General features: G+C 40.0%; 2 protein-coding genes across 2 annotated transcripts; both read right to left on the bottom strand.

Annotated features, from left to right (window-relative positions):
* Positions 1 to 1,049: 1,049 nt before the first annotated feature.
* On the bottom strand, positions 1,050 to 3,200 carry Osi20 (DUF1676 domain-containing protein Osi20). Its single transcript, XM_076318195.1, has 2 exons — positions 2,645 to 3,200; positions 1,050 to 1,306 (listed from the first exon to the last, which is right to left on the bottom strand). Exons 1-2 carry the CDS (start codon positions 3,198 to 3,200, stop codon positions 1,050 to 1,052), a joined length of 813 nt encoding a protein of 270 aa, XP_076174310.1.
* Positions 3,201 to 8,253: 5,053 nt separating this feature from the next.
* Positions 8,254 to 9,431, bottom strand: Osi19 (DUF1676 domain-containing protein Osi19). Its single transcript, XM_076318196.1, has 2 exons — positions 9,231 to 9,431; positions 8,254 to 8,802 (listed from the first exon to the last, which is right to left on the bottom strand). Exons 1-2 carry the CDS (start codon positions 9,429 to 9,431, stop codon positions 8,254 to 8,256), a joined length of 750 nt encoding a protein of 249 aa, XP_076174311.1.
* Positions 9,432 to 12,774: the final 3,343 nt, after the last annotated feature.

Below are 12,774 nucleotides of genomic sequence, written 5' to 3'. Positions count from 1 at the left end.
TTAGAACAATGTATTTAGCAATGTTCGAGTAGCAGAGACGTTAAAAATTTCTCGATCGCGATTATCCGTGACAGCACACTGTAATTAACTGCCTTAACTATTGAATAAATAGTAACCAAGAATACAGAAGTCACTCAATGATAAATTATTAAAAAATTCAATATTTGTAAGAGCGAAAGTGTTGAATGCCATGAAAAATTTCATTCAATATTTAATAGACGATTGAACATTCTTGGGGGGGGGGGGAGGGGAGAGAAAAGAAATTGTTCTTTAAAGAATGGTGCCATTCCCCGTAATTATCAACAATAACTAACCTCATCGAAAAAAAAAGTATTCTTTGTTTTACTTCATCGTAAAATATCAGAGCTTGGAGTGAAATCGCACAAAGGATCTAAAAAAAAGGCACACGCTTCCATTACACAGCTGCTTTTATTAACAAATGCGAGGGAGACAATAAATAATCGTGTCGCGCGAGCAATAAATAAGCCGAGAATCGCCGATGGGACGACAATGTCCTGGCGCTCAGTAAACAATAACACACTCCGGTTAGGTACAGCTCCGAGTCAGTTCTTCGACTCGTCGTCAGTCGAGCCAGGTGTCCTCCTCAACCGTGACAATTGGCTAATTGAATTGATTACCCATCGACGCGTACACATGTCGTTGAAGGAAGAACCGAGAGGTTCCATTCGCTCGTCGAGTTCTTCGAACCCAAAGAACCTCGAACATCTTCCTAACCTCGAAAACTCCGTCCGTGTAATCAACAGAGCTTTCGGTGTACCATAGAATTCTTTCAATCAATTCCTCGACGAGTCCACGGAACCTTTCTACGGTTCTACAGTCTTCGTCCGATCCCCTGGTGGTGGCCAGGTGGTGATCATTGATCATGGATAAGGTTCAGGGTTATTTGGCGTGCGTTTCTTTGGTCGTGTCGACGTAGGGCTTCGTCTCTCGATCGTACGACACAAAACGATCGATTCGTCGTTAAGAAGATGAATTAATCGGGGATGAACCGGGGTCGGCGTGTGGCTGACACCCACATGGTACGATGTTTAATAGTTCGTGGAGCTGGCCGAGTTTATTGACGACGAGGAGGACGACGAAGATGAGGGCGAGCTGTACGAGTTCGAGCTGCTACCGGGCGAGTAGTAAGAGTAGGCTAGGTTCTGGGACTCCACACCGTTGCTCGGCGACCAGACGCGGGAATAGGGCCCGTTCCCGTCCCACGTGGCCACCGGTTCATGGCTCGACATGGTCGAGGTTATAGGTGGAACTCCGTATGAAGATGAGCTCGGTTCCATCGACATTCCTGCAAGAGAAGTTTCGATTTTCACTATTTCGCCAAGTGGAAAAATGTTGGGCCTTATCCGGCAATTTTCCAAGTTTTTTTCTATTACTTTTTTCTTTTTTCAAGTAAACTGTACTTTAGGTGTCTTCTTGTGTAGGACAATATCAGTATTATCGATAATATCGTCTCGTAGTTGAAAAGGCTCGATTTTGGGAGAAATTCATCGAATTTTAAAATCGATCTAACGCGAGTGTCAAAGATATAAACTATTGTGCAGAAATTTACGTCAATGACAAGATTGAATATTCCTAAAGTAATAATGGTGATTTTTTTACGATGATTTATGTGTATTTAAATTGGGTGAAAATATTGCCTGCTATTGGACCATTTTCTAAGTCTTCTAAATATTTTTTTTCCCTTCTTCTTTTTTTTAAGTAAATTGTATCCTAGGTTTCTTTTCGTACGATCTCTATCATAGAGATTGATCTCAGTTTCGATATAATTGAGTTCTTGAGGGTGTCGGTGTTAAAGATTTGGTCTTTGGTATACATTTGTAATATACGAAAGTTTGATATGATACATTGAAATGTATTAACTGAAAGTGAATATTCACGAAGCAATAACGACGATTCTATTGTGACGATTTAAAAATTGAATTCAACGCGTGGAATCTGACTATAGTCCTTACCCACGCGTTGAAGTCACCGATTATATTTTTACCATTCAGAATTCTCTGCCGAGAACTAACCATGTTTTCGATGTCAATTTACATATACAGACTCATCTCATTGTTAACTTATACGATACTGACGACCAATATGATATATAGTTAAAAAATATATTCAATCGACCCTACTTTCAGTCTATAACTCTCCAGTAAATAATATACAAGGTATTCGTTTTATCTAGACACGGTGGAGTATTTCACGAGCAACCGATAGTGTCAAAAATATGTTCTTACGAATGTTATTTTGTATAGAGAGTAGTAGAAAAATTATTTACTCCCCGAACTAAACAATATCTTTGTCAACATACTTCTAACATCGATTCTTCGTATTCCACTGTACCAAGATGAAACAGACACCTCGCACATTAATATACAATAACAAAAGGCTCGGTTATCCAGACTATCATTGTTTCTCAATACGTGATAGTTCTCCTCAACAAAATATCCACGTTATCCAAAAACTATACCAAGAGAAAACCCGTACTTCAAATTCCAATAACAAAAATGCTTCTTATCTACAATCTATATCATTCACCGATACATCCCCGTCGAAACTTTCTCTGAACTTCGACAAAAGTGAACTATACCTCCCTTACTATCTCCAATATTCCAATCATCCACATCGTACGTACCCATCGGCATCATCATCCCACCCTTCTTGAACAACTGCACAGCGATGAAGCCGACGACAAGTAGGATAGCCAGTTTAGAGAGCACCAGTGCCTTCATCGCTTTCAATCCAACAATAGCGATCAAGATCGGCATCAGTGCCTTCATCTTCAGCTTCAGTAGCAACAGGAACGGCAACAGTAGCTTCTTCTTCAAAATCCCGCGAGCCTGACTGGTGGCTACCTCATTCCCCTTGAACTCCACGTCCAAATCGGCCAGACTTCTGCTAGGTCTGTACTTCAAGTTCGCGTCGACGAACGGCAGGTCCATACCGTAATCGAAACTCTTGAGATACTTGAAGGTCCTGGCGACGATCGCCTCGTCCACGGTGTCCAGGGATCTGGCCTCTGTGTTGGTACCCAGTTTCTCGTCCATGTATCCCAGCACCTCGTGTTTCAAGCACGAGGTCCACGACTCGGCGGCGATACACTCGTTGAAGGACTTGGACAGGAAGTCCTCCTGGCTGGCCAGGGCACACCCCGCCAGGAGAACAATGGCTGCTATCGGCAACGCGCGCATCCTTACCGTGTTATCCTTACTAACCGTTCGGATCCTCCGGAAAAAAAACGAAGAAAAAAAGAAACGCAAATCTCTCCCCGGATACCGTGGAACTTCGCGGACGAAAATAACGATGAAGTACCCGATCGATTAGCGCCCGGTTGCGTGTATGCGAGCGAGCGATCGCCGATCGAACTGCGACTGACGGAGGAGTGGCCCGCCCCTTTTATTTAATTTGCCCCCCGCGAATCTATGTTATTCGGTCGCGCATGCCAGGAATCGCCGATCGAAGGAAAATTATTCAAATTTCACTGGCACATAGAGCCGCTCCGCAACGGCTCTCCACCTTCCCTCTCGCGGTTCCCTCGACGCTCGTACCACCTCCCCCGCCCCTCCCCGCCTACCGCGGAGCGCGTGCACGCGCCGAGACGCGTGTAGAAGCGTGTACGTACGCGGCACGATTGGCTGGTCGCGTACCACGTACACGATGGTATGCGAGGCTCGAACGACACGGGAAACGGAACTTGCCCCGCGTTCGCGAGTCTCCTGTTCTTACTTGGCGTTCGTTCTAACGCTACACCGTTGTATCGGTATGCCTCCTTGGATCGTGGAGTATTTCTTTTTCGTTTTTTTTTTTTTTTTTTCTTTTTGTGGGGTGAACGGATAACCGTTCTTGTCGTACGATGTCCACCAGACGAACGGTAAGGGGTATTCAAACGACTGGATTTTTTCGGAAGCTGGTCTTTTGGCACACGTTGGACGACTAGGAGAGTACCATTGTGTTTAGTGGAATACTGTGGAAACCGTGACCAAGTGGAGGTTTTTCTTTGGAAGAATTACATTAACTTCCTCGAGTTAGGAGGGTTGAGAGGTTTTGCGGTTTTTATTCAATATTGAACCACTGCTTCGAGTGTTTTTTCTATTGGAGAGATTTACATGTTGATGTTGTATCTGGAAGGGTTGGGAGATTTCTCGTTAACGTACTCGAGTATTAACTTCCTCGAGTTAGGAGGGTTGAGAGGTTTTGCGGTTTTTATTCAATATTGAACCACTGCTTCGAGTGTTTTTTCTATTGGAGAGATTTACATGTTGATGTTGTATCTGGAAGGGTTGGGAGATTTCTCGTTAACGTACCGTTACGTTTTATCCTGTTTCAGGGAGCAGCTGTTCGTGAAATCATTTTTGTCATTGACTAACGCTGGCTGACTTGGAATTTTCGAAGAAATTACAGTTAATATTCTACCTAGGACTGTTGGGAGATTTCTCCTCTTTTATCTACCGCTATACTATTCTGGTGTACGCCTCCTTAAATATTAAGTTGTTCGGTGGCACACGGGAACGACTACTATAGCTGTTTACATTCGAACAGCGTAGATCTATAGCTGACTTAATGTCCGTATTCTGTGTTCTTAATAATCACATCGACTATGTTCTTTTTTTACTTAAAGCTCTGTCTTGAATTAGACAATTTATGCAATAGCCAGCTTCGCTCTTTATATTCGTGTTGTACTAATTACATTTATTTTCACTTGAATTTTCTTACTGAACAGAGTAAACAACCTTAGACTGTTTTACAGTTGTTTAAATAAAAAAATCTAACATACAGTTACGAGGACAACTAATACGATAAAAAAGGCAGTGTTTAATTTTTATTGCCATTCACTTTGTCCGAAGTGACGACAAATTTCAAGTCGTCGAGAAGAGTGAAAACTACGACTTCCTTATTAGCGAAAGAGAAAACAATAATGTCAGTCAATCTTTAAAACGTCAGCAATTAGGTCTTCTAACCTATGTGTTTCCTATACCGCCCCTCTTATGTTGGACACACGAATGTGAAAATATTCACTCTTCGAGAAAGAATGTGCATTGAAAATCTTTTTCTCTTTCTAATTTTAAACGATAATATGTACGTTCTATACCAATGATAATTATACTTTAACTTCGAGTATGTACATTTTGATTACTTGTACTGTATAGTACTGGTCGAAACAAGTAAAAAAGTTAGTTTAAAATATTATTAGTTTCAGAGTAATAAGATGTTTTAAGTTGTCAGCTTGTAACAGCGTAAAATATTTTATTGCGTGTCTATTTACAATTTATGGAGTAAGGCCAAGTAAACATAGTACGCGCTAGTACTACGTGGTTGTAGATAACCGATGTCATTCAGCAACAATAACGGAAGGACTACTTTGTCAGCTTAGTGTTACAACGTTCGTGTAGAGTTATTTCTTACTTTACGTTTATATTCTTTAAATAATAAAAGAACTTTAGCGATACAAATGTTTCGTAACTCCGAAACTAATGGTATTTGAATGTACGTTTAGTTAGATTCTTTTGCTTGTTTCGACGTTTCGGTTGCATTCTTGCTAATTGCAAGTTGATGCAGTTGTCGACACGTCAGGTGACGTGAGAACGATTGTCTTCAATTTTATTCGATTACTATTCTTCGTAGCATTCCCTAGCTGTCGATTCTTCCATTGGTGTGGCACTGAGCGGTCACCGGTTAGTATGAATGAATCGAATCGAGGAAAGTAAATTTTTTTAGACTTTCGTTTACACCTGTGACGAAAATGAAATGTTCGAATTTTTGGGCATTTAAATTGCAATGGAAATGCATTCCTTCAATAAAAAAACAATAGTATGTTATAACAAATGTTTACTAATCGTTTTCTAATGGACGAGTATTGCAACAATCGAACTTTTGAAACTTAAAGTCCATAGCACATTATTCGTCTAGATAGAAAAATAAAATAGGAATTTATTTGGTATTAAAGAAAAATTAGCCATTATTACGTGACGCTGAAACATTCCCTGGAAGTTGTAAAATAATAAATACATCATAATGAAACCACAGTGAAGAACATTAGCTCAGATAGTTAATACAAACGGTAAGTTTTCTGTAAATAAATTAATTGTATTATTCGCACAACCGGTACCGTCGTTACGTTGATTATTGTTTGTGCTTAGAAGTTGGCTAAATTTCTAGTTTATTTCTTCATCTTCCACAATCATCGAGAACAAAAGAAAGTAACCACACGCGTTCTCATGACCTTATTCTACCATTTCTTCGTCATTTTATACACAATTGTTCGGCAACTGAATGGACGATCGTGAATATATCACGGAAATTATGGCAGACCTAGAAAAAAGGTTTGCGTAAGAGACACTTTCGAGTTACAAAGAAGCCAGTAATGATTGGTTTCTTCATACCGAACACGTACTGCTATCTAGAAGAAATAACATGCTTTGGAGTAAATCGTGTTTATAATTCATAAGGAGTACACGAAAAAAGGAAAGTATTTAGGGGAAGCGTAAGGCAGGAAGGTCACGACGAAGACGAAACTGGATTTCCATTTTACAACAGGCTGCATAAAACAAAGCGGTAGTTACGGACCATGCGACGTAGCCGCGTCTGATCAGTATCGCGCATAATCTCCTTGCAGAACCGGCTCGAGTGGATGTGGAACTAGACTCGATGGACGATTTCACGCCACTGGTATTTTATAATTAATCGGCGGCGGGGACAGATAATATCGATTAAGTTAGAATACCGGTGATCGTTTGGTATTATCGTTTATTATTCTCTTAAATAGGAAAATAAAGTCGCTGATTAAACGAGGATGCGTGCATTCAGAGTGCGTTCGTTTATGACAGTTTTACGAACCGAATTGTATCGAGTGAAATGATATTTTAAATAAACGCAGCGCCTATCTTCTCATTCGCGGAGTTGCCCCCATTAATAAAGAGGATATAAATATTCATTTTGATTTATTCAGACTGATTTATTCGGACTATAATTAAACGTGTACGATTAAAATCCTATTTATATATTCTCTTCGGAGCAACTCTGGCGCGTAAGTTTAGTTTTTATTTCGAATGTTGTAACGTAGAAGTAGTTACAGTAGTTGTGAATCAATATTAGCAATTAAACTCGACGATATAGTGTGGCAACTTTGTTGCGGTATCGGTAGATGTTGTTAGAGGTCAGCTTAAACCAGAAACAACTTTTGAAAAATATTTCAAGTATCTTTTGATCCAACAACGATTATTATTTTATGTAATATATACTGCTCGAAAGAATTAAGAAATCACTTAGAAACACTACGAACATGTTACAGTAATATAAATAATTTTCGTAAAGTGTGGTCTTTAGGATATATTCGAAACATTCTCGACCTTTTGGTTTAGGTTTTTGCTCTAATAATAATATGTATAAACAGTTGGAATAATACATATAGTGGTAAACAAGAATGTATATGTTAATAGACTACTTGTGCATATTATCACTCCAAAGGAGAGTTAAACTAAACGATGGAAAACGTTCTACCCCCCCCCCAACCGCAGAAATTAGTTTAAAAATTTTTAATTTGCATACTGTGTTAAATATTTCAAAATACCAAATCCACTCCAGTATTCCTTTAATTATTTTACGTATTACTACTCCAAAGAAGACCTAAACGAAACTATCGAGGACGTTCCAAAGCGTCATCGTGTGTAAGAATTATTTTCTAAATTTCTAATTTTCATATTACGTTAAAACTTTCAAAATATTGAACACTCTTTCCTCGATAACAACCTCGAGTATTTCTCTAATTAGTATACATATTACGACTCTAAAGACCCAAACGAAACTATCGAGCTTCACCATGTATAACAATTATTTTTTAAACTTCTAATTAGCATATCACGTTAAAACTTACGAAATATTGAACACACTTTTCTCAATAATAACTTTGAACACTTCTCTAATTATCTTACGTACTACCACAAGGAAGATCTAAACTGAACGATCGACAACATTCCGAATGTATCGTTAGCCATGAAAACTTATTAAAAAAACTTTTAGTTTCCATCTTTCAAAATATCGAACACACTTTTCTCGGTAGTGACCTCGAGTATTTCCCCGATAACCTTTCTCAAATCGTATCCAGCTCCGTTTCAAACCTAGGTGAAACGAAACAGTTCTCATCGTAAGTTGCAAAGAATAATTTATTAAATAAAGTGTACAGAGTAGAAGAGGAAGACAGATATTTTACAAAAGTCGCGACCGCAGAGAGAACGCACGGGGACAGTTTTACGACTGCGCGTGTCCTGAATACGCGAGACTCTGCGCGTACTGGGACGGTTGCTCGAGGTCCTGGAAGGACCTGTACTGTGCAGCCTGGTACTCCCAGGGCCCGTGGGAGGTGAGCGGGGCACTGTGACCATCGGCGGCGATCTTCTTGCAGAGCTGGAAAATCGCCATTCCGACCGCGACGATGAAGCTGAAGAACGACAGCTGGAGAGCGTTCCAGGCCTTCAGACCGAGTACACCGATCGCTAGGGGGATCAAGGTCATCGCCTTGAGCAGCACGAACACCAGAATGGGGATGACGACCTTCTTCAGTTTGGACTTGCGCGCCTCGTCAACGGCACGACCCTGCCCGAAACGGACGTCGAAGGTGAGCTGATCGTCCTCAATGTTCCTAGCGCTCACCTTCACCGACGAATCCAACGGCAACTTGAAGGTCACGTCGTGAGAGGACAGATATCTTTCCACGTTGTCCAGAAGGGAGCCCTCGCTGCGAGCAGAGACCTCCTCCGTTGGGTAAGAGTTGCGAGTCACCTCCACCGTCTCGGAAACCTACCAAAAGTGGACATTGTTAAATTCTGAAGCACACTGTGCATGCAATTTCTCGGAAATGTTCGAAAACGAGACCGATCGAAGTGTACTGGCTTCGAAAACACCTGTCTATTCATGGTACCGACATGGCAGGTCAGTGCTTGTCACGAATAGGTATTTTCTTAGCTTTCATCGTGAAGCTAGAGTGACCTGGCTCGTGTGATCCATCTCGCAACACCTGTCTATTCGTGGTACCGACATGGCAGATCAGTGTTTGTCATAGATAGGTATTCTCGAGGTAGGATGGTGTGAATACAGACGATCCATCTCACAAGAGCTGTTTGCGGTATTCAACATGGCAGTTGAGTGTTTATCATGGATTGGTATTTTTGAAGTAAGTGAACACTGGTGTCCTAGCTGGTGTGACCCATCTAATGGCTACCACTTGCCTTGAAGCTGTCTTTGCGGAAGATCTGGTCGAGCAGGTTCAGGACCTTGAACTTCATACAGGAGACCTCGTCGTTCTTCTGCGCGCATTCAATCTTGGTCTGGTCCACCATCTGGTCCATGCTGCTGCCCTTCCACAGGTCGTTTTTGGCGGGTTGGGCGGCTGCCAGGGCCAGCAGTGTGCACAGGATGATGAGCTTCATGGTTCACCGGGATTGTTGTGGAGATTGTCGACTCGCGTATACCCTGAGGATGGTTCCTGGCCGTTACGGGGACGATTGTCTGGAAACGACGATGGTGCCGCGACTGATGCCGATGGGTTGGGCATCGGGCTATTTATACGGAGCCACCGTTCGTAGGTACGTCGCGTACCGTAGCACCCGAACGGCCGCCCCCACTTCCGTTCGGGGCACGAATTTTCTTTTCGTTCAGTATGGTGTTCGATTATCGAGGCCTCGTCGCGATCGTGACGGGACTACGGGATCCCCGGGACAGGAACAACGACGAAAGAAAGAGAGGAGTGCTTTCTTGCGAGCGATGTCGGTCGATCCGGACTGCGGGTCGCGTGCCCTGCGAGCATCTTTCGATTAGGGCTACGACTGTTCGAATAATTTCACGTTCGAGTGTTTCGTGGGTAATCTAATACCAGGAATGAATTTTCGAGGTTGCGAGTACTTACAAGGTACTTCGTATTTGGATATCATTATTCGAATATTTGAGTATCTAAGTATTCGAATGTTCGAGGGTGGAATTCGAATATTATTATTCAAATATTTGAATACCTAGCTGTTGGCATGTTTGAGGAGGAATTCTAATATTTGAGTACCTAGGTATTCGAATGGTTGAGGGAGAAGTCGAATATTATTATTCAAATATTTGAATACCTAGCTGTTGGCATGTTTGAGGAGGAATTCGAATATTTGAGTACCTAGGTATTCGAATGGTTGAGGGAGAAGTCGAATATTATTATTCAAATATTTGAATACTTGGCTATTGGCACGTTTGAGAAGGTATTTGAATATTTGAGTATCTAAGTATTCGAATGTTTGAGGGTGGAACTCGAATATTATTATTCAAATATTTCAATACCTAGCTGTTGGCATGTTTGAGAAGGTATTCGAATGGTTGAGGGAGAATTCGAATATTATTATTCAAATATTTGAATACTTGGCTATTGGAATGTTTGAGGGGGAATTCCAATGTTTGAGTACCTAGGTATTCGAATGGTTGAGGGAGAATTCGAATATTATTATTCAAATCTTTGAATACTTGGCTATTAGCACGTTTGAGGAGGAATTCCAATATTTGACTACCTAGGTATTCGAATGTTCGAGTAGGTATTAGAATACTTAAGTACTTAGATGTATGAATATTTGCATAGGTATTTAAATATCATTATATTATCCTATATTTTAGCACCCAGATATTCGAATATTAATATTTGAGTACCTTGGTATATGAATATTTGCATAGGTGTTTAAATATTATTCGTGTATTTGAGAACCTAGGTATTCGAATATTTTAATTTGAATATTTGAGTACTTAGGTATTTGAATATTTGAGTAGGGATTCGTATATCACTAATCCAATATTTCAGTGGGCATTCGGACATTATTATTTCATTACTTGAGTAGATATTCGAATACCGTTATTTCAATTTTTCTGTTTCCGTATCACTATTCCAATATTGATATTCAGATAGGTGATTCAAATATTGAAATAGTCAAGTATTTCCAGGCCTACTTTCGATATTAACGGCGATTTGCTTTCTATCAGTTACGAGGCCCACTTAGGTCTATAATTGATGTATTTGACAGCCCTAAGTATGGAAGTTGACGTCTCGAGACGATACTCGGTGACTTTGTAATTAGATTCAGAGCTTTGGTAGTTAGTCTTGAACTGCATCGTGATTGCGTGACTTCTTCCCCCTTTGTAATTCGTTTTACAATTCTTGAAATTTGTTCATTCATCCACATCTTTATTGTACATTTCCTGCAGGAATACGTATATAACCTATAAAAAACCTAGCCACGTATAGCATAGTATATACACAGTAGATGCATCTGTAACTAACCTTAATAAAGACACTAGATCGCAACAGCCAAAGTTATGAGATTCTATAACTTATTTGTTCAGAATTCCAAACTATGAACCAACAGAGCAATATGTTGACCCTTTCGTCCCGTGTTTGAGGTTACGAGATAAAATATGACTGCCGTTATTGTATCTGTTCCACCCACGTTGGAAAAAAAAGGGATCAAATTGGGTATAGCTATTTTAAAATGGTCGCAACATTCTTCATTCCATTGACCTGGTTCAAGTGCTCGATAAAACAATCACGCAATAAACTGGGCGAAACTTTCGAATATTCGGCGCGCCATCTTACAGCATCGGCGGCGACGGTTAAGCGGAAATCGCGCGCGCTCGAGTAAGAGTAGAAGATCCTTCGTCCTTAGCACCAATGGCACCGTAACATTGGCATTGAAACGATCGTTCATTCACGCCACGAACACGACACTTTCCACACGTCTGCTCCGTTAACGCTTATTCGCCCCCGCCATTTCAAATTGGCGATGAAACACTCACCCTTCTTATCGTTACCAACTTTGATATCCCTCAATAATTATCATAAATGATTCCTCAATGATCATCATAAATTATAGAATGATCTGTGAACACCATATAAAATTTTACGAATCTAAATGACTTTATCCACGAGCATCTACAATAACAAGATATGAAATATTTCATTCATTTTCGGTGTTGTGGAAAAGTACTCAAAGAAAAAAGGAATATTTTTTTCTGGGAATCATAAATGATTCCTCAATGATCGTCATAAATTACAGAATGATCTGTGAACACAATATAAAATTTTACGAATCTAAATGACTTTATCCACGAGCATCTACAATAACAAGATATGAAATATTTCATTCATTTTCAATGTTGTGGAAAATTACTCAAAGAAAAAAGGAATATTTTTTTCTGGGAATCATAAATGATTCCTCAATGATCGTCATAAATTACAGAATGATCTGTGAACACAATATAAAATTTTACGAATCTAAATGACTTTATCCACGAGCATCTACAATAACAAGATATGAAATATTTCATTCATTTTCAATGTTGTGGAAAATTACTCAAAGAAAAAAGGAATATTTTTTTCTGGGAATCATAAATGATTCCTCAATGATCGTCATAAATTACAGAATGATCTGTGAACACAATGTAAAATTTTACGAATCTAAATCACTTTAATAATACTTATACTCTCTCGAATGACATATCAGTCCACGAGCATCTACAATAACAAGATACGAAATATTTCATTCATTTCCAATGTTGTGGAAAAGTACTCAAAGAAAAAGGAATATTCTTTCTTGGAACGTATTATTTTCTAAATTGTAAATAATTAATTTTCAATAGAACGAAACAACACCGTCACACTGTGACCGATATAACGAGTAAAATCCGATCGTGTACGGGTGCACCATCCCTTAGAATGAAATCTAGCACCCCTGTTCGTTCCCCGCGTTTCTCTCC

Source organism: Ptiloglossa arizonensis, chromosome 8, assembly GCF_051014685.1.
Source record: "Ptiloglossa arizonensis isolate GNS036 chromosome 8, iyPtiAriz1_principal, whole genome shotgun sequence".
Lineage (NCBI taxonomy): Eukaryota > Metazoa > Arthropoda > Insecta > Hymenoptera > Colletidae > Ptiloglossa > Ptiloglossa arizonensis.
The sequence above is the reverse complement of the archived record's forward strand: the minus strand, read 5'-3'. Positions and strand labels throughout refer to the sequence as shown.